Raw genomic sequence first — 22,169 nt, 5'->3', positions numbered from 1 at the left:
GGCCCAGCCCCTTAGGTCTGGGGAAGAAAGGGAGGCTCCTTAGCCGGGCAGAGGAGAAATGCACCATGCTGGTGGGGTCGAACACTAAATTCGCACTGTGCCCCCTCAGGGTCACCGACTGACATCCAAGGCTCCCCCTCCCTCCCCATCCCATCTGAGTATTTTCACTCACTCATTTGCCCAGCAGCTCACCAAGCATGAGCAGCCTGGGATTGGAGCCCTGAATCTGGAGTCATTGCTCAACCACCAATGACCTGCACGACCGTGGCCGTGTCACTCCCCCTCTCCGGTCTGGTTTCTTCTCCCCCCAAAACCAAGATTGGATTAAATGCCCTCCAGGATCCCTTCTGGCCTAAAACTCCACTGACCCTCTTCTTTTACTCATTCCTTCACTCTCCCTCTTCCTTGTTTGCTCACAACCTCTCCTGCTCACGGCAGGGGGGCTCCTTAATTTCCTGGGACACTCCCTGTGCATTCCTGCCTCCCTGCTCCTGGCCAAGGGGCCCTCCCTTCACCCCCTGGAATGCCCCCCCTCCTTTCTGCTGATCCAGAGCCTGTCACCTGGCTAGAATAACAAAGAGCCTCAGAGCAGCAATGCACGTGTTGGTCATTACAGAAAATGACTTTTACAAAGTAGATGCAGTACTTTCGACAATGCAACGAAAAGGTCATTACAAAGATCACATACGGCCCCAGAAGAAAGGGGGTGATGACAACACATGAAAACAGAAAAAATACAAAATATGCACGATGACATCTGAGGAGGGGAAAAGGCAGGAATAAAATGGCTGTTTCAGAGTGGGAGTGGGGTGGTTGGTGATTACGTTCAGGTCAATCTACTATTATTGCAATTTTCTCTCTAATGCAAACACTGCTTTTGGAATTTAAAAAACCCAGTGCTCTCCACTCCCTCCTGCTCCCCCTCCCCCTGGAAGCCTCCCTAACTGCAGCCCATGAGGCTCTTTCCTTCTTTGAATTCCTGTGGCCCACGTGTCCCTCTTACTACGCGTGGAACGGTGGGAGACAGGAGCGCCCCGGGGAGGGCAAGGCAAGGGTCCGGGTCCAGCTGCTTCCAGCGCTGGCTGCCCTGCCCCCTGGCTGCCTGCTCTTAGACACATGACTGAACCCTTTATGCCTCAGCTTTCTCATCTTTAAAACTGGGGTCACTTTCCTATCCCAGGGCACTCTGAAGGTCCCCCCGAGACAACGCTGTGAGCCTCAGCCCCGTGCTGGGCTCAAAGTCCGCTCTCTGATATAATCATCATCGTTACTGTCATCTTGCCTTGCTCTCCCCGGGGAGACACATCCTATCTAATAATAGAGAAACATGGTAATTAGCCGTACCTCCGCTACCCTTCCCATTGGCTAATCAGGGCGATATGCAAATTAACTGCCAGCCAATATGGCGGCCAGCAGCCAGGCAGCTTGAAGCGAACAGGAGGCTTGCTTGCTCCAGTGATGGAGGAAGCCAACGTTCCCCGCCTGCCGCTGCCAGCCTCTGAGCTTGCTCTCTATGAAACATTGTTACAAATATAGAAGCTAAACAAAACCCCAGAAACCTGCTTTCAGCCAGCCGGGCTTCAGCCAGCAGGACCGCAACATTGTTTCAATTATAGAACCAACACAGATCCCTGCTTTCAGCCAGCCGGGATCTCAGAGCTGGAGTGAGCAGGACGGCAACAGTGTTACAATTATAGAACCCAAACAAACCAGATACCTGCTTTCAGCAGTCAAGGCCTCAGAGCTGGAGCCAAGCCTCAGAGCTAAAGCTGGCCCAGAATAAAAAAAAAAGAAAAAAGGACAGGCTGGGAGCTTCAGTCACCTGCCAGCCTGAAAACGGCCCTCAGCCCCTCACCCAGACTGGCCAGGCACCCCAGTGGGGACCCCCACCCTGAAGAGGGTGTGACCAGCTGCAAACAGCCATCATCCCGTCATCCAGGTTGGCCAGGCACCCCAGGGGGACCCCCACCCTGATCCAGGACACCCTTCAGGGCAAACCAGCCGGCCCCCTCCCGTGCACCAGGCCTCTATCCTATATAGTAAAAGGGTAATATGCCTCCCAGCACCGGGATCAGCGGAGCCGCGAGGCCTCCCGGCACCGGGATCAGCGTGACAGGGTGTGGCGCCCCAACCCCCTGATTGGCCCTGCTCTGTGTGTGACAGGGTGCAGCGCCCCAACCCTCCCCCCCCACGGGCCCTGCTCTGTGTGTGACGGGGTAGAGCCATAACCTCCCCATCGGCCCTGCCCTGAGTGTGACAGTGGCGGTGCCCCAACCCCCTGATCGGCCCTGCTCTGTGGGTGATAGAGGGTGGTGCCCCAACCCCCTGATCCGCCCTGCTCTGTGTGTGACAGGGGGCGGTGCCCTAACTCCCCTATCGGCCCTACTCTGTGAGTGACAGGGGGGAGCTCCTCAACCCCCTGATCGGCCCTGCTCTGTGTGTGACAGGGTACGGAGCCCCAACCTCCCTGATGGGCCCTGCTTTGTGCGTGACAGGGGGCAGTGCCCCAACTCCCTGATCAGCCCTGCTCTGTGCGTGACAGGGGGGAGCTCCCCAACCCCCTGATCGACCCTGCTCTGTGCGTGACAGGGGGTGGCGCTGCAACCTCCCATCGACCCTGCCTTGAGTGTGACAGGGGGCGGTGCCCCAACCCCCCAATCGGCCCTACCCTGAGTGTGACTAGAGGTGGCATCGCAACCTCCCAATGCCCTGCTCTGTGCATGACAGGGGGCGGCGCCCCAACTCCCCAATCGGCCCTGCTCTGAGCCCGACCAGGGGCTGCATCTAGGGATTGGGCCTGCCCTCTGCCACCCGGGAGCGGGCCTAAGCCAGCAGGTCGTTATCTCCTGAGGGGTCCCAGACTGCGAGAGGGCACAGGCCGGGCTGAGGGACCCCCTCTCCCCCCCCCGAGTGCACAAATTTTTTGTGCACCGGGCCTCTAGTATTGATATACTTGTCTTCCAAACTGGTGGTAGATTCCTTGAGGCCAGGCCCGTACACCCCTCGGAGCAGTGGGGCACACTGCAGATGAGAAGTCCCTGTCCCTGGCTCTTTGCATGCATGCTTCCCTCAGGTGCACCAGACAGATATGTCTCCTGCCCAGAGGTAAGAGGACTGCAGCTCACCCTGTGTCATAAAGCAGGATGCTAAGGCGGAATACCACCCCGACTCCTCCTTCAGGCTACAAGCCATGCCAGCGCCCCTCACCCAGGCCGGGTGACTCCCTGATGAAGACCTGGGACACAGTGACACAGCACAAGGGAGAGAGCGTGGCCTTTCCTGTGCACTGTCAGCAGGGGCACCTGGGCCTCAGTGAACGCATTTGTAAAATGGGGAGAATACGGTTGTCATTTTCCTTGCAGAGCTGTTGCAAGGGTCAAGAGAGAATGTTGGGAATGGGCCTCCGAGAACGCAAAGCTGGACACACACGTTGGTGATGAGCACTGCCATCTGCCTGTCACTAAATGCCACTCCCCCGCCCCTCAGCCCCAGGCCCCACTGCCATCTCAAGCAAACCCAGAGCCAGAGACTATTGGAGCAAATGCCTACAGCTTAGGAGGTGGGGTCCCTGGCTGTTGTCTGGAGGGGCTGAGCCAGAAGGGGTTTAGAAAGAGGCGGGGAGGGGGCACCGGGTGGGCCTTTCCCCTGCCTTCTCTGCAGGCCACCTGAACATCCCCGAGGACCCGGCCCTACTGCCAGGCCACCTTCAGCCCCATCCCGGGCGCCTGCAGAAGGGGAGCAGAACCGAGCACCAGATTCCTTTCCTTGGACACGTGGCGGGAAGGGAGGTGGCGGCAGCTGTGGGAACAGACCGTCCCAGCGCTCTGTGGGGCCTGGCCATGTGGGAACGGCTCGGTGTAGGCCCTCCCCCCAGCCTGTCATCCTTGGTATCTCCGAGGGCAGCCACAGGTGATGGGGCCTTCACAGGGCCTGGCTCACCCCTGGTGAGGAGGCCTCTCCTGCTCCCCAATTCACAGGAAGGCCTGTCCAACGCTCTGTGGCTGAGGGCCAAGGGCTGCACCAGCGCTGAACCCCGGGGAGCTGAGGGCCCGGAGACTTCAAAGCCCTCAGAGGACGCTGGTTCTGAACTGGCAGCTCACAGGCCCAGGTCAGCTGGCAGCAGGGAGGTTTGTGTTTCTTTTAATATCACTCCCAGGCATTTAACATTCCTCGAAGCTTAAACACAGAAACATTTTCCTTAACAGACTGTGCTTCTGCTTTGCCAAACATAACCTGGCTCCCTCCCCCTCCCCCACGGCCTCCATCTGCTCCTGTCTCCGAGATGCAATGACTTATGCTGTGCTTCCCCTGGGGCTGTGAGGCTGACAGAAGTGAGGAGGAGGGAGCAATAGGATGGAAGTCCAGGTGGGGACAATGCCATCGAGCCCTGGAGGGACCCTGGGTTCTGGAGGGGTCAGGGCCCCTGGGACTCACTGAGTTGGCTGCGCTGGGCACCCCTTTAACTCTTCTATCCCAAGGCCACCCAGGTTCAGGGCACATGGCAGCCGGTCATATTTCTTGCTGGGTGTCTCCTGGGCTAGATGGGCCAGCCCAGAGCCTCATCCCTGCTGGTCACTCCCACCTGCCCTGGAACGTGGGGCCCCCCACTCCTTACCCCCGCAGGAAGTGGGTTCCCAGGGCTGAATTGAGAGAGAGCTCTCTCTCTTCAGTCCCCTTTTCCTAAATCATGACTAAAATAATGAAGGACTGACTTATGGTTGCCTGGCAACACCATCTCTCTGGAGACAGTGCTGAGGAGGGGGGCAGAGGTCCCCCAGAGTTAGGAAGAGATGTGCTCAGGAACTTGGGGCAACATGAGGCAGATGGCCAGGACCCCACCAAATGGAGGCCCCCCCCCCACTTCAAACACTAGAGCTGCGGTCGCCAACCAGTGGTCCATGAGGTCCGAAAGGTTAGCGACCGCTGCACTAGAGCCTGAGACGGGGGAGCAGGCAGCCCACACAGGTCACCAAGGGGCAATGCTGCTAAGAACACCCAGCCAAGAGCCAGTCACCAAACTCTAAAGCTCAACCATCAGAGAACCAACGCTTCCTGCAAACAAGCATCGCTCAGCTCTCTGCACCCACAGCCCCACTGTGTGCAGCCAGTCATTGTCTCCCTTGACTTCATGGTCACAGGATCGACCCCCGAACCAGCCACTCGTGTCCTGAGCGTGAGGCCACACCAGGTGCCAGATGGGTGTGCATGGCTGCACGCCTGCCCATGTCTGCATCCTCTTCACAGGAACGTGAAGAACAGCCATTTCCCAAACTGGAAGAATTTCCAGAGACTCGGGCTGCAAAAGGCCCTTTCCCCGCATCCATTAACAGGGCACCGAGAAACACCGCCGAGGCGCGCGCACCCTTAACCTGACCCACACAACCAACCCCACGCCGGAGAACTCTAGGGACCAGTAAGGCCCAGCAGCCCTAGAGACCAGTCAGAGACCAGCCCTCAGCCACCCAGCAGATCCGAAGCCCCCCCAAATGCTGGGCCTCACATCCTACAGCAGACACTGCTCATCAAACACCGCCTCGCGGATGTAGCCCCAGACTCCTCCAGGCAGTGCGCCTGGGAAAAGCCCCAGGAGACCAGAGGTGGGAAGTGAAGACCAGGGAGCCCTCTCCTGCGGGAGAGTGGGTGGCCCACCTGAGCCAGGTGCGGGAGCCCCAGGAACCGGGCACACATGGGCACCTGGGGCCACAACGAGATGTCACCTCCCGCAGGGGGAACCAACAGGCCGGGCGGCTTCTCAAACCAGCATGGAACCCGAGGCACAAAGGCCAAGCCCCTGGACCAAGGAGGCCAGTGAGAAGGATGCCGTCCCAACCCCACCACCTCCTGCCGGGGCGCCGGGGCCGCATCGGGACCTCACCTGGATCTGCCCTTTGCCCATGATCTTGTCCACGATCTCGTTGTTGTCCTTGTTGACCTTGGTCTTGTCGTAGCACTTCTCGTAGCACAGGATCCTCAGGGACTGGGAGCCCTCCAGCTCGATCTCAAACTCCTGAGGAAGGATGGAGCCAGGGTCCTGAGCCTCGGACGTGGGGGCCCCAATTTCACAAGGCTGTGAGGGGGGTGAGGGGGGCCCTCGGGGACCACCTCGCGGGGCAGGGAGGAGCGTCCTCACTTTCTGGGGCTCCAGGGCCTCCAAATCACTGAGGGAGTGGGGTCTGGGGCCTGAGCGGAGACCCCGTGTCTGCACATAAGCACAAGATCAGAAGTCAAATAAGCAGGGATGCAGGGCAGAGGGCTGAGGGACAGAGCTGGCCCCGCCAACCCCAGCCAACAGCACCTGAGCACAGGGAGTGGGGTGGGCATGGCTGGTGGTGACAAGCTCAGGGGTCCCTGAGGGGCACACCGGCCCCCGCCACTCACCTCGTCCCACTTGGGCTCCGTCGTGTCCCGAAATACCCTGGTTTTGGCTTTGCTGACAAAATAGCCGAAGGAATCCACCTCCAGGGTACAGTACAGGTCTGCAGGGGGGACAGGCAGAAGCACATCGAGTGAGGCACCGAGGAAAAGGGGTTTAACACATCGTCCCTCCCCGCTTCAGGGGCTGCCCTCGGGCTCCTCCGCACAGCCCCGGGAGCCTGGCCTCTTCCCACTGCTCTGCACTCCTCTCAGGTGGTGCTGCCCTCCGGCCTCATCCACCAGCCTCCGTCCGCGCTGCTCTCCTCCCCAACCTGCCCAGCTCTCCCTGCTTAGGACCCTTGTCCCTTCACCCCTGATCTTTGCCTCCTCACCACTGAGGCCTCCCGGCACCTCCCTCCCCGCACCCCCCCCCCCATACTGATCCCAGGTCCCTTAGCAGGGTGGGCCTGGCATTTGAGGTGGGAGTCTCCGGAGGGCCTCTGGCCTCTGGGGCTGGAAGCTGGAGAAGCCCCCGTCACTGAGACAACCAAAGCGCCTCCCACATTCCCAGCGCTCACTCCGTTGTTTTCTTCATCGCATGGAACTGTAACTGCAGATGTCTTTTCTGTCTCTTTCTTATCTCCCGCCCCCTCACTGCCGCCACCCCAGGCAGCAGCAGCCTTGTTTCCTTAGCCAGGAGCAGGGCTGCACACAGTGGGCAAGCCCTGCTAGATCGCTAACAGCTTCTCCCCATTTGCCAGATGAGAACATGGAGTCAGAGAGAGATAAGAGGAGGTAACATCACACAGGACCAGAAACCCAGGGCTCCGCTCCTCTCCGCCAGCCCCCCCGTGGGGTGAATGAATGGAGCTCTTACCACCCCCACGTGCTGCAGGTAACTGAGTGGTGGAGGCTGGGGGTGGGTGTCTGGGGAGCTTTCCCTAGTTTTTCAATCTTTTAAAAAATATATTTTCATTGATTTCAGAGAGGAAGGGAGAGGGAGAGACACATCAATGATGGGAAAATCATTGACTGGCTGCACACCCCCTACTGGGGATAGAGCCTGCAGCCCAGGCATGTGCCAATTAAATGGTGACCTCCTGGTTCATAGGTCGATGCTCAACCACTGAGCCACACCAGCCGGGCAGTGTTTCCATCTTGAATCATGGCCTTTAAGGCTGAAACCCTTCTCCCCTCTACCCTGGGACCTAACAGACCAGGCCACAGCACTGGGTGGTCCCCCAGGCCCTGGGTGGTCCCCGAGGCACTCTGCAAGTCCACATGCTCCCTCTAGGGCTGGGTCCCTGGCAGCCCCCTTCTCCCCGCCATGGGAGCTGCTAAGGCTGCTCTCCAGGGCACTGTGTGTGTTGGGGGTCAGCTTTGGAGCATACAGCCAACCCTGTGCAGGGTTACTCAAGGGGCAAAGGGCAGAGGCCAGAGGGTGGACATACAGCTCTGGCCCAGGGGTTGCCCAGCTGGGCTGTTTTCCGTGAGAATGGAGGTGGAGCTGCCCCCCAGGTGTCTCCAGCTGGGTGCGAAGTAGAGGAGATACAGCTGGGCACGTGGGGGGTCAGAGCAGGTGGGGATGTGGGTGCAGATTAAAGGTGAACAATGTCAGAGGCCCCCGCACCTGGCCTCAGCCAGTCAGTGTCGGTGACAGAGATGGAGGGGCAGGAGGGCTGCCAGCTGACAGGTGGGTGTGAATCCTCCGTCGAGGGCTACGGGCTAGATCATGGGGAAAATGGGGATGCGTCAGATTGTCTGGGTCCAAATCCTCCCTCTGCCTGAATCACCAGCCTCTCTGCCTGGTCACGTTCACCCGTGAAACAGGAGGCTCGTGGTGCCTGCATTCGGGCCTGACTGCAGATGCCAGGGGTTCCCTGTGACGAGAAGCCACACCGAGATGCATAAGTTCTACCCCCTCGAGTCAGAGTGAGTATCTGAGTCAGTCAGGGGAGGGAGGAAGTGAAGACAGCCTGGAGGTAAGGAGAGATTTCGTAGCAGCTCACCCCATGTCTAACCACAAAGCCCATCCCAGCCAACACGAAGCAGAGAGAGAGAGAGAGAGAGAGAGAGGAGGGGCGAGACATCCAGGCACCGTGGGGATGGGAGGCGCAGGGTCCAGCTCCGTGGGCTGCAGACTTGGGCGGGTACGACAGCCCTATGGGGCTTACTAACCAGGAATATTCCTGGGCAGTGGCCCCCCTGGGGGATTCCATGGGTCTGGGGAGGGTCCAAGAAGCTGCCACGTGTACAAGCAGCTCAGCCGAGCGGTGGGTGCGGGGTCCTGGCCGCCCTGAGAGAAGGGATGCTCTAAAGACAAGAGCGTGGGCATGGTGGTGGGAGACACGGATTCCACCCCACCACCCATGTGACCTGCCCGGGCCACCCGGGAAAATCCCGAGCCGTCGGGCCTCAGCTTCTTCACGTAAAACGAGAATGGCATCAGTGAACTCTGCAGGCTGCCAGGAGGACCAGAGCAGGTAACGCCCTTGAAAAGGCTCTGACCTTGCCAAGACTTCTCCACAGTGGCCACATCTGCCTGTTCCCTAGCACCTAGTGAGGTACCGGCACACAGCAGGCGTCTGGAAATGAACTACTCAGGTCAGCATTTCTGAGCTCCTATTCATCCAACGGTTTCCTTGCCCTCTAGGAACTCACAGCGGGAGAGGCCAATTTTAAGTGACAAAGCAGTATGACAGGTGCTGTAACCATGGTGAGCCCTGGGGTGATGGGAACACAGAGAGAGGAGGCCACTCTACCCAGGAACTTGGGCTTCACCGTAAATGTGTATTGAACGTCGGGTGTGTGAGCCAATGGCACAACCTCTGTGTGATGCACTGTACAGGGAGGGGCAGAGGGCAGACCTCACCCCCCGTGAGGAGGAGGAGGGAGTGGGAAGGGGCTGGCCGAGAGGAGAGGAGTCAGGAGCCCTGGTTTTCTGATCCCGAGTGGCGTGAAGTCCTTTGTATCTCTCTGTGACTCAGTTTTCTCATCTGGCAAATGGGGAGAAACTATTACCTGTCTAACTGACTCCCGAATTTCTACTGGAGACAAATTAGATGAAAAGGACTTTCTGTGACAGGCTGAACAATGGCCTGCCCGGCCACGGCCTGGGGCTGGTGGTCAGGGACACTCACGTGCTGACTGCTTAAACCCCTTGGCAGAGTGGACGATGACATGAAGGAAGCCATAGAGCCCGGGAGACTCGTCATCTGCAAGAGAGAAAAGCCCCAGGGTCGGGGGTGGTGAGAGGCTCCTCTGCTTCATCCCCTCCGCACCCCAGACTGGCTGGGACGCAGAAAGGGTGGGAGATGCGGCCTAAGCCCGGGGCTGAGAGCACCACCTGGTGGCCGGATGAAGAAGCTTCCATTCCTCACTACTTCCAGGACCCTGAGCTGGGGGTGCCCCTTCCCCCTCCACTCAGCCTGGGAGGCCAGTCCACACATTCCCCAGGGGCACCTTCCCTCTCCCTCCAAGTCCTGCTATCCTGTGACCGCCCTTCTCAGCCTCGCCTTTCAAAGTAAAAATTAGCCAACGTAAGTCACTCTGTGCCAATTCGAGAGAAGGTCCATCTCTGCCTCCTCGTTGGAACACAGGGGCAGATACCCCATAGGTGGAGGAGAGCCTGCCTTCCAAACCCCTTTCCAGCACCCACGGGCAGTCAGATCTGACCCACTCCGGGCAGTGACCAGCCCCGACCTCAGCTCTGCTCAAAAACCTCCCACAGGCTCCTGTTCTTGAACAACAAATTCCCTTGCTTGGCATTCAAGGCCTTTCAAGAGCTAATCCCTGGAAACTTCTGGCTTATTTGTTATACACTATTCTAAGCCACCTCCATTTCCTCCTGTCCCCACTCCCCACCCATGCTTGTCTTTTGCTTCCATTATCTGACGACCAGTGTCCCAGAATCTTCTCTGAAGCCAGAGGGGGGGGGGGGCAGGGAGGAGTTGGGGCCATCTGGGGAAGAGACAACCCCTGTTTGAGCTTCCTGTGCTCCTGGCCACTGAGTCATCCCAGCCCAGCTGAGCAGAGATCAGCCATTTGTAGCTGGGTGTCTGCTGGGTCCTTGTGGACAGCCCAGGACAACACTATCCTGGGGGGAGCAGATCTGCTGATTGGGCAATGTTGGGTTCCAGATCTTACCATCTTTATTGCTGGTGACAGGAATGTTGTGTACAGTCCTAAGTTTGAAACAGGATCCTGTGAGCACCTGGAGCTCCACTGAGCTCAGGACAAAGGCCTGGAGATCTGCAGGAGGAGGAGGGGAAGAGAGGGAGGAACATCGTCATGGGTCCACTAGGACCTGCTGCTCTCTCTGGGGGCTATTGCAGGGAAAAAGCTTAATTCTAGGGGCAGAGTTGGTCACTGGGAAAAAAGGGAAAGACTTGTGAACCCTCACATGGGGATAGTTGTGGGTGCTGTCAGAGGGGTAAGAATAGGAAAGTCCAACTGAAGAGGTTCATGTATGTGTGTATGAGAGAGGGATGGGGACAGGGAGAGTGTGGGGGGCAATCCTTGACTCTGAGGCCACTCCTATTGCGAATTCATTTTATGCCTTAAGCCACTGGTTCTCAACCTTCCTAATGCCGCGACCCTTTAATACAGTTCCTCATGTTGTGGTGACCCCCAACCATAAAATTACTTTCGTTGCTACTTCATAACTGTAACTTTGCTACTGTTATGAATCGTCATGTAAATATCTGATATGCAGGATGTATTTTCATTGTTACAAATTGAACATAATGAAAGCATCGTGATTAATCACAAAAACAATATGTAATTATATATGTGTTTTCCGATGGTCTTAGGCGACCCCTGTGAAAGGGTCGTTCGACCACCAAAGGGGTCACGACCCACAGGTTGAGAACCGCTGCCTTAAGCAAATCACCAATTCTTTGGGCCTCAGATGTTCAGAAACATCAGTGAAGTGCCACCTGCCTTGGCACTTTGGAGTGGCTGTGAGGGCTGAAGGGGAGGCATGGGACTGGAGGTGCTGGGGATACAACAGGCCCATGGCTGCCATGGACCCCTCAGGGCAGAGTGGGTGGGGACTTTACCCTTCTTCTGTAGTTTCTGAATCGCTTCTCTCCACTCTGACCTTTCATAGTCCGAGGACAGTAGGAACAGGTAGCTCTGAAGAGAGGAGATGACAATTCAGTGGGGCGGCCATGGTCAGACACGCACATTCCTGTAGCCCAGGGCTCCAACAAAGCTCCCTCTTACCCAGGTACCCCCAGGCTTGGAGGAGGCAGCTGGGAGGGGGGCCTCCTTCCTGGGCAGCCCAGTGACAGAAGTGGCAGTGCCAGTGATGGCCAGCAGAGGGCACTAGCTCCACACCACTGGGGAGAGGGAGTCCAGGGCCGGAGCCCGGCAGCCTCCTTGAGAATTGGGGGCCGGAGTCCCTGATCCCCACAGGTCAGGGCTGGGAGCCACAGTGGGCAGCCCTGTATGGAGGAAGGGGGCTGTCTCTGTCCCATCCCCACCCTTCCTGACCTTTCCATTCCGATTGTGGATCCGAAATGGGATGGTGGGGGAATTGAGCAGCAGCAAGAACTCATTTTCAAACATCTTCTTCTTCAGGCGCTCGATGGCCCGGCTCTGGCCCTTGTTGGCTTTCTGCGGGGAGAGGGCAGAGATGGTTTCCCTCACACTCAGACTCCACGTCTCACTCAGTGGCTCTAGCGCCCCTCCCCGCTGTGTGTTCATCGGATTTTTTTTTTTCTTTTTCAATATTTTATGATGCTTTGACATCATGGGAGGATTCCTGGCCAGGGAGAAAACTGTTCCTCCCAGATCATGCTAATTCCTAACACAGTCAATGACTCCTCTATAAGCATATCTTTCAAATGCAAACCAGCTAACCCTGAGGCCTACCCCCTACTACCTCCTCTCTCTCTCCTTTTCTTAAAATTTTTAAAAATAAAACATGTTTTTATTGATTTCAAACAGAGGAAGGGAGGGAGAGAAACTGGCTGCCTCCTGTGTGCCCCCTACTGGGGAATCGAGCCACAACCTGGGCATGTGCCCTGACCAGGAATCGAACCATGACCTCCTGGTTCATGGGTCAACGTTCAACCACTGAGCTACACCAGCAGGGCTCATGTATCTCTCACATGTCATTCCTCTGCCCTCATCATGTAGGACCAGGTGCCAGATAACTAGGGGCAGCTCCTCTAGCCCAGAGCCCCCCAACATTATCCACCCTGGCCAGTCCTAGGCTGTTTCCTGCCAGGCCTTCCTTCCCCTTGGAAAGCTCAATACAGGCTTTGGGCCACGTTTTTTCACGCTCCTTCTGCCTCCTGACCAAACCTGGTGCTTTCCCACGTGGCCCTGGTGGTGTGGCCTCTCTCATGGACACTGTAATTAATAAAGATCTTCCCTCAGTCGCATTAGCCTCTTCATTCACCCTATAAATTAAACCGCAGGTACCATCAAGGTACGCTGCTTCGAAACCTCAGACACCGTTCAGCACAAAGCCCTAATTCCTGGCTTCGTGCACGGGGCCTGCCACGGCTGGGTCCCCGCCTCCATGCCCTGCCTGATATCCCACCACGCCCCACCCTGCACCCTCCACCTCAGCCTCAGGGTGCTATTCCCTGTTCTCTGGCGAGCCATTCCCTCTAGTCAACCCCTTCCCTTTATTAACTACCCTTACGCTTAAGTCTTGCTTTCAATGCCATCTTCAAACTCCACAGTTGAAATTCGTTTCTGCAGCATTTTTTTTTTACCCACTAGACTAGCAAAATGGCAGCAAGGCTCCCAGCCAGTGCTGTCACCGTGACTCCCACAAACTGCTGGTGGGAACATAATCGGATGCGACCTGCTCAGAGGTACATCTGGCCATCAAATGCACGAGCCCCTTGCCCCAGACACCGCCCTTGCAGGGAATCTACCAGAGGGAAGAAACAGGAGTGTGGTGATGTTTACTGCAGACCTGCCTGCAAAGAATCAAGAGCCAGAAACACTCTAAATACCCAAATACGTGGTTGTGCAATCAAGCAAGAGAATAGGATGCAGCTGTTAGAAAGGCTGTGCCAGGCCCAGAGAGCTCTAAGGTGCACTGTTAGGTGAAAAACTTACATGGCAAAACAGCACCTGTAACCTAGTCTCATTAAAATACACACAGGCGTGCTGTGCGTGCAGCATAAGCACAGAAGACTAGCAGAATGCACCTCGAACTGCTAACAAGGGGGCTGGGCGATGATCAGCTGTATTCTACACGCTCTGGTATTGTGACCTGTCCCTGTAACAAGCCAGGGTTGCCTAAGTTCAAAACATGTTATTAAAAAAGTAAATATTTTGCCCTGGGCGGTGTGGCTCAGTTGGTTGACCATCGTCCCATTCACTGAGAGGTTGCGGGTTCGATTTCCGGTCAGGGCACATGCCCGAGTTGCAGGCTCAATCCCCAGTAGCGGGTATGCAGGAGGCAGCCAACTGATGTTTCTCTCACTCTCTCTCTCTCTAAAAATGAATAAAAACACTTTTTTTAAAAGTAAACCTGCTTTTTCTGTGACTCAGAGAACGACTTTGTTGTGCCTCGCCACTGACTCCTATCACGTGTGTCACATGTGGTCCTAATGGGCGTATCCGTCTCCTCCACCGTGAGGAACCCTGGGCGGCGTCTGGCTGCAGCCAGCAGCCAGCAGCCAGAGGAGCTCAGGCAGCACTGATTGAGCAGAAGGCCACACCCACACACCTGGGGCAGGAGTGCAGGCACAAAGCCTGCGGCTCCCAGGACCAGGTGAGGAACAGGCCTGCAGGACGCCCCTGGGTGGGGATGGTGGGCAGTGCTAGACGGGGAAACAGGCTCCACTGAGGCGGTCGAGCCTGGCCATTCAGAGGGAGGACACGTGTGCTGGTCAGGCTGCTCCCTCTGGATGGATGCACCCCAGTCAGACCCTCAGTCCCAGTGCCCCTGGGGTTTTACTAGGGGCTTCTCCCCTGTTCAAGGAGAGGTGTCTGAGCTGAAAGGATCCTCAGAGGCCATCTGCTCTGTATTCCTCAACAATCCTTCAGGAAGCAACGATTTATGAGGTGTCAAGGACTAGGAACATAACTGAATTAACAGAGTCTCTCGCTAGAGTTCAAAGCCTATTGAGTGAGGGAAAGCAGTACCTATAAAGCAAAGAGGCAAACATCAGGAACCAGGAAGTCGGGCACCCAACCCAAACTGCAGTGGGTAGCTATCAGGGAAGGCTCCCCGGAGGAGGTGAGGGCCCCAGCAGAGCCTGGATGGGTGAGGAAGAGATCAGGCCAACCAAACAAGCCCCTCCATGCCCCACCTGCCATTTATGGGGCAGGCTCCTCCTGGGTGCTTTCAAATACATGAATTTAAGGCTGCATTTTCCTGAAAATGGCACTGTGGCTACATCCCATGGGTTCTGACATGTGGTGCGCTCATGTTCCTGCAGTTCTAAACAGTCTGCAGTTGCAATTTTGATTTCCTCCGTACCCTGAAAGTTTTAGCTTTCTAGGCTTACCCTTAAGTACATTCTAATTGTTGATTTCTAGTTTTACTGCACTGTGATCTGTGAACATAACTGGTATGCTACCAATTTTTTTATTTTTTATTGACATTTCTGCCCGGCCGGTGTGGCTCAGTAGTTGAGCGCTGACCTATGACAGTGGTCGGCAAACTGCGGCTCGCGAGCCACATGCGGCTCTTTGGCCCCTTGAGTGTGGCTCTTCCACAGAATACCACATGCGGGTGCATACGTACAGTGCGATTGAAACTTCGTGGCCCATGTGCAGAAGTCGGTTTTCGGAAAGGAGATAGACGAAACAAGCATACAAGACGAGTGTGGATGGGAGAGTTGGAAGGGGTCGACCTCAGCGAACGTACCTCAATCAGATTGAGGACGTTTTTAGGAAAGGCCAGCTTAGGAGTACCCTAATTAAGTTAATGATAATGTACCTACCTATATAGTTTAGGTTTAAAAAATTTGACTCTCAAAAGAAATTTCAATCGTTGTACTGTTGATATTTGGCTCTGTTGACTAATGAGTTTGCCGACCACTGACCTATGAATCCGGAGGTCATGGTTTGATTCTCAGTCAGGGCACAGGCCTGTGTTGTGGGCTCGATCCCCAGTGTGGGGTGTGTAGGAGGCAGCCAATCCATGATTCTCTCTCATCATAGGTGTTTCTATCTCTCTCTCCCCTCTCCCTCCCTTCCTCTCTGAAATCAATAAAAATATATTTTAAAAAGTTAAAATAAAAATTGAGATTTCACTTGCAGCCTAATACACGTTAAGTGTTGGTGAACGTTTCCCGTGTTTGGCAAGAATCTCAATTCTCTGTCAGGGCGCAAGCTTCTGCGCATTTTTAGACCAAGTGCGTGAACTGATATTCAAGGCCCTTCGCTCCTTCGTTTTTGCCTCCTTGATCTGTCAGTGTCTGAGGCTTCCCAGGTCCTTTCTCTCATACACATCCTGCTTTTCCTTAAGACGGCCTTCTTCTCTTGCTTCCCTTTTCTAGTGTTTGATTTACACTGTTCTCCGGGAAATTTCCCGTAATTAGCCCCACTAAATTCTGAGCGCTGACTCCTGGGCTGCCGGCCTCCATCTGCTCAGTGCTAATCTGCCACCATCAAAGCCTTTCCCTAAGCATTGTGCTTGAGGCCTCCTACTCTTTCATCTTCCCTCCTTATCAGGCTCCCAACCCTTACAACTTCCCCTGCCCGCACCTCGCACCTCTCCTCGCACACCGGTTCAAAGGGCCCCCAATAAAAACAGCCAACTTCCTGTCCCAGCTCAGACGCCAGGCTCTGCTCACCTCCTTCTGGATCTCACTCTTGAGGGCGGAGATCTTCATCTTCATGTCCTCCAGCTCGTGGTCTGGGAAGGGGTGCACGTGGGGGCTGGCCTCCGACTCCTCGGGGGACGGAAACACGAGGTCGGCCAGAGGGATGTACCATTTGCAGTCATATTGCTGGTGTTTCCTGCACACAAGCCAGAGGAAGGCATGAGCCAGAAGGAACTTGGCTCTTTGAGCCTGAACTGCTAGACCCTAAAACCACCGAGAAGCGTTTACCGAGAAGCGTTTACCGAGAACTCGTCACAGGCAAAAGCGATCCCTTGTCCCCGAGGAGCCCAATCAGGAACCACACACGGGGGGGAGGGACAGGCTTCCGGGGCAGGCAGCATCCCAAACCTCACACTTAACTATTGCCCGCCCCACACTCTCCCCTCCCTGCCAGCCTATCTGTACTTAGCTCACACTCATTACCCTTTAGGCTAGAGATGGAATATAAATGTTATTTTGAATGCCCACTCTGATCCATAGAGGTCCCAGGGGGTACCGGGTGGAGGATTGTAAAGCCACGTTCAAGCCCGGTGTGCAACAGCGCACTGGCTCATAGTAATGTCTGCCACGGGCAAAGGGCTGAAGGCATTCGTGCGCTTGCTCAGGACGGCCATCTCTGCTTTAGAGTAATCTCAGGTCTCGTTCCAGGGAGTGACAACCTCTCCTCCTCTCACCTCCCCCAGAGCCGAGGTTTGCACATCTCATCCTGGTCCCTTAGTGTTACTCACTGTCTAGCGTGTGGACTGACTGTGAGCGAGCGTACTTGGCACACAGTAGGGGAAAGAAGGTGGGGTGAATACTGAATAACCTTTTCTGCTCGTGGCGCAGAGGGGACCCATCTCACTAGGTACAGAGATGGAGGTGAGGTGGACACAGGCTTCCAGGCTGGAGTGAGGTTCAAATCCCATCTCCTCCACCCGCAGGTGTGCGACCTTGGGCAGCTTCTGTGACTACCCTAAGTCTTTTCTGTCCGTGAGATGCGGACAATAATACCTACTGTATAGAGCTGTTGGGACGATGAGAAATAATCTATTCAAAGCATTTGTCATGACACCTGGCAGGGCAGAACCACTCAACAAAAATGACAGCAGCGGATTTAATGAATATTCACTGACTCGTAGTTAGCAAAAACGTAGAGCTGTCCGATAAAAGAAGAATGCCGAAGGAAATCACGGCATATCCACTCGTAACATCACGCAGGAAAGTGAAACGATGATTATGAAGATTAGGCAGCCACAGGGAAAATGCTTATGACGTGAAATGGAGAACGCAGAGCCCCAAATTGGGTATTCACTCTGATTACAAGTATATGAAAAAACATAAGGACATTAAAAAAAAAAAAACCGAAAGGAAATATAGCAGCAGGAGACTGATGCTTATGTTCCGATGGGTGATGGGTTTTTTTGTCTGTAATTTGGTTATATTATCTTTATAATTAAAAACAATTTATTTTTAGAAAAAGGCTATGCAGTAAAATGGAATTAATTAATATGTTTTTAACAGGAACAACTATGCAGATTGCCCCAGCTTGCTAAAGGGGTTCTACAGGGGGCAGCAGGATGGGTCTAGTTCAGTGATGGCGAACCTATGACACACGTGTCAGAGATGACACGCGAACTCATTTTTTTGGCTGATTTTTCTTTGTTAGATGGCATTTAAATATATAAAATAAATATCACAAATATAAGTCTTTGTTTTACTATGGTTGCAAAGATAAAAAAAATTTCTATATGTGACACGGCACCAGAGTTAAATTAGGGTTTTTCAAAATGCTGACACGCCGAGCTCAAAAGGTTCGCCATCACTGGTCTAGTTCCTCCCCCAACTTCGCACCCTGGCCTCACACAGACTCACCCCGCAGACGTCTTCTTTAGCTTGGCGCACAGTAGGACGTCTGTGAAGAGGAAGACGTGCCGCAGCTTCCGGGAGCCCTCCGACACTTCCACCAGGAAGCCGTCCTTCACCAGCTGCCGCGTCTAAGGGAGATGCACACCCGCCCGCCTGCTCAGGGGGGGTCAGCCCAGGGCCCAGCAGGCACTAGGGGCACCATCCAGCAGGGGGGTGGGCTGCAGGGAGGGGCCACAGTGCCTGGTGGTCACATGGGCATGGGCTTGAATCTAGACCAGCCGTGGGCAAACTACGGCCCGCAGGCCGGATCTGGCCCGTTTGAAATGAATAAAACTAAAAAAAAAAAAAAAAGACTGTACCCTTTTATGTAATGATGTTTACTTTGAATTTATATTAGTTCACACAAACACTCCATCCATGCTTTTGTTCCGGCCCTCCGGTCCAGTTTAAGAACCCATTGTGGCTCTCGAGTCAAAAAGTTTGCCCACCCCTGATCTAGACTCTGCCACTTCCCAGCTGAGATATCGGGCGAGTCCCCTGACCTCTCTTAATCTCAGTTAAACTGAGGGATGATGATGTCAGCCCATAAGGAAGGAATCATCAAAACTGGTTTATGCAAAATGGCCCCAGTGCCCAGCACATTCTGTGGATCGACAATGGTAACTTTAGCCCTAGCCGGTTTGACTCAGTGGATAGAGCAGGGGTGGGCAAACTTTTTGACTCGAGGGCCACAATGGGTTCTTAAACTGGACCGGAGGGCCGGAACAAAAGCATGGATGGAGTGTTTGTGTGAACTAATATAAATTCAAAGTAAACATCATTACATAAAAGGGTACGGTCTTTTTTTTTTTTTTAGTTTTATTCATTTCAAACGGGCCGTAGTTTGCCCACGGCTGGGATAGAGCATCGGCCTGCGGACCGAAGGGTCCCAGGTTCGATTCTGGTCAAGGGCATGTACCTTGGTTTCAGGCTCCTTCCCGGCCCAGTCCCGGGTTGGGGCACGTGCAGGAGGCAACCAATCAATGTTTCTCTCACATCGATATTTCTCTCTGTCTTTCCCTCTCTCCCATTCTTTCTAAAAATCAATGGAAAAATATCCTTGGGTGAGGATTAGAAAACAAAACCAAACCATGGTACCTTTACACTTTTCCGCAGCTCTCAACAGCTCCCACCCAGATGGACCCGAGCTCCGGTGACCGGATTCCTCTACCCTGGAGCATGAACACCCCCACCCCCACCCCACAACCCTGCCTAAGAAGTCGTTCTAGCTTCAGTCCGACTCGACCTGCAGACCCTCTCAGGGCTGCTGATGCTGCTACCTCGGAGTCAATTCTTCACCCGCCCCAGATGGAGGGGAGGCCTGGCCACCCTCTGTGGGGCTGCAGCCGTGTCCTCGGGAACCTGCGGCCACCTCCCACCTGGGCGCTGATGGTCAAGAGCAGGACTCCCGGTTTCCTCCCTGCCACCCTCAGGAGCAGCAGAATCCCGGGGCTGTCCACATCTGTCCCCGCCTTCCGTGGGTTGTACACCACGTGAGCCACCTGTGCTACCACATCAGGTGAGCCTGTGGAAGGTACGCCATCGGAACGATCTGACACTGCCAGTGCTGTGAGCCCTCCGCAGAGCTTTCCCTCCCCGGAGTCAAACAAACCAGTGCTGTTCCCGCGTTTGCAAACCAGGGCTGGGAGCTGTGCGCGGGGACAGCCCATTAGTCACTCTCTAGATCCTGTCCCTCCCTCCCTCCCTCCCTCCGCAGGAGACACTGGGGACTCGTAAATGTAACAAAGGAGCATAAACCCAGCCAGCCTGCGCTCCTAACCACCACTTCATTACCTCTCCTGCACCGGAAGGCTGTATGTGGGCTAGGCTGCTGACCCGTGCCGTACCTGTCTCTGATTCTTCAAATTGCTTCCCTCCACTGCCCTCCCACCCCCGCCACCCTTCTGCCAAGAAGGGCCCCAGGGAACTGGAACTGCTGTGCCACCTCTAGGTGCCCACCTGGGACATCCCAGTAACCTGGCTGCCACCAGCTTTTCCTGCTATGGGGCTCCCTCCTTAGTTTCTCCCACCTGCTCGTGCAGGCTGATCAGAGGCAGCTTGGAGCTCCCACTTCCCCCGACTCCCCGAGCTCCCCCCGACTCCCGAGCTCCCTCAGACTGAGCCATTGCCGTCCAGGTTGGGCCTGAGGACACCATACTACCCATGAGGGGGTTGCATTCAAGAATGAGATGGGCAGAGCCCACCAAGTCCCTGGCATGGGGACATGCATGGGGCTTGCAGACAGATAATCCCCGCTGAAGAACCCAGCTCTGACACGGTGGCTAAGGGATCGTGTGCCAGACCTGGAGAGACTCCCCAGGCCTCAGTTTCCCCTTCTGCTGCAGCAGAGGATCATGAAGATGAATGAGACACTGGGCTTGAAGCTGTTAGCCCCGGGCCCGAAGGCCTCTCCAGGGCTGGGAATGAGGGATCAGGCTGGAGGGGCACAGGGCGGCGTGCCCGAGCGTCAGGGGAGCAGGGGTGGGTGACCTGGCCTGCCGGGTGAGAGGCTGTGCTGGGTCCTGAGCTCACCTCCCCTTTGGGGGTTGTGACAGCAGTCCGGCGGGGGTCAATGTCCTCATTGATGCTGGACAGGAAGTTCTGGGAGATGCGGAGGGCGTCCTGCAGGAGCGGGTAGTCGGGGTGGTCCACGGGCGTGTGCTTCAGCAGGTCCTGGGGAGGAGAGGGGTGGGGTGGTGAGTTGAGAGGAGTTCTGGGGCTTAATAAGAAGACAGTGGGGAGCACTCCATTCTCACTAGAAGAGTTCCGAGGGGGGCACGCAGGGACCCACACTCTAGTCCGGTCAGGCCTGCAAAATCTGAACTAAAATTAGGGGCAGCAGCAGGGGTGAAGGCAGTGGTGCGTCTTTGTTTTGCTGACGTCGTTACTCTTCGCCCTGGGGTGTGGGGGAGCCAGGTGGAGCCTCATCTCACCCAGCAGCTGGGAGAGACACCCATCTGACCACCCACAGTTGCTCCCAGGACACTGGGGACCGTCAGCCAAGGGGTGGGGCGGCAGGAAGTGCCTGCCTCCCAGGGTGCATCTGGCCAAATGTCAAGCTGAGTAGCCCAGTTATATGTAGGCCCTGGCCCGGTTGACGTGGTTTCCACAGGCCAGGCAGCAAGCAGGGGTCCAGGGACCCTCCGCCCAGTTTCCCAAATGGGCTGTTCTCAGTGACTCCAGCACCTCCCACCCTGGGCTCGGTCTCCCATGGGTCCTGACCGGTCCCGGCCGTGCAGGGGCTGACACTCACGTGCAGGACCAGGGTGCTCCTGGTGACGCGGTCGATGGGCTTGTAGAGCAGAGCTGTCGGGGAGGGCAGGGAGGAGACAGGACACAGGAAGTCAGGAGCAGCTTGAGGCCTCAGGAACCAGTCTTGCTCCCCGACCCGCCTCCCTCCCCCGCACGGACACACACCCCCACAGGCGGGTTCCGCAGCAACCTGCAGCTCCACGCTCACCCCAGGCAGGCCAGGCCGCACGGCAGGCGGACACACAGCCCTGGCAGCCGGGGCCCCTCCCGCCACATGTCATTTCTTCCAGGGCCGTCTCTAGACCTGCCCTGGCCTGACCGGGCTCAGAGCAGGTGCAGGTGCTCCTCTATACGCCCCTTCCCGAATCGCACCCCTGTGTCCAGCCTCGCCCTCCAGAGCTCCAGCACACTCGGGGTCACACCTGGGACCCCGGAATGTGGAAGGAGACACGCTGCTCCTCCAGGGAGGGCAGCTCCCCCCAGCCTGATCACTCTGACTCCTCTGGCCCACGGCCCGGCACCACAGCTGGAAATGGCAGGCTCCCTCTGACCCACAGTCAGCCTCCTCTCCATGGGGAGACCCATCTCCACGCACTCAAACCCCCGACGAAACAGGCCAGGCTGAGGGAGGCAGGCCAGCTCCCCACAGAGAGGGTCTGCAAGCGGCCAGTGGCAGCTGAGGGGGCAGAGATTTCCTGAAGGAATGCCTGTGGGGCCTCTGGGAGCTCCGAAGAGACAGAAAAACGCAAGCTCAGCAGGGCCCCTCTTCGCCACACCCCTTGGTGACCAGGACACGGAGCGAGGATGGCTGGGATTCAGCAGAGACAGGTGGAAGCGGCAGCTGGCCGACCAGTACTTCCCAACGGAGCT

General features: G+C 56.0%; 1 protein-coding gene across 1 annotated transcript in view; it reads right to left on the bottom strand.

Moving 5' to 3' along the window:
- The window catches only part of ABR (active BCR-related), a 179,066-nt gene that overhangs the window by 29,141 nt on the left and 127,756 nt on the right, over positions 1-22,169 (bottom strand). Inside the window, exons 7-16 of the mRNA XM_006095561.3 lie at positions 21,301-21,353; positions 20,580-20,720; positions 18,015-18,136; positions 16,131-16,296; positions 11,851-11,973; positions 11,415-11,490; positions 10,501-10,605; positions 9,495-9,569; positions 6,379-6,476; positions 5,876-6,007 (exon numbers count right to left, since the gene is read on the bottom strand). Of these exons, the coding sequence (XP_006095623.2) occupies positions 5,876-6,007; positions 6,379-6,476; positions 9,495-9,569; positions 10,501-10,605; positions 11,415-11,490; positions 11,851-11,973; positions 16,131-16,296; positions 18,015-18,136; positions 20,580-20,720; positions 21,301-21,353 (1,091 nt within the window). The remainder of the gene's footprint in view (positions 1-5,875; positions 6,008-6,378; positions 6,477-9,494; positions 9,570-10,500; positions 10,606-11,414; positions 11,491-11,850; positions 11,974-16,130; positions 16,297-18,014; positions 18,137-20,579; positions 20,721-21,300; positions 21,354-22,169) is intronic.

This window comes from Myotis lucifugus, unplaced genomic scaffold, assembly GCF_000147115.1.
Source record: "Myotis lucifugus unplaced genomic scaffold, Myoluc2.0 scaffold_157, whole genome shotgun sequence".
Classification (NCBI taxonomy): Eukaryota; Metazoa; Chordata; class Mammalia; order Chiroptera; family Vespertilionidae; genus Myotis; species Myotis lucifugus.
This window is presented reverse-complemented; position numbering and strand designations above follow the sequence as displayed.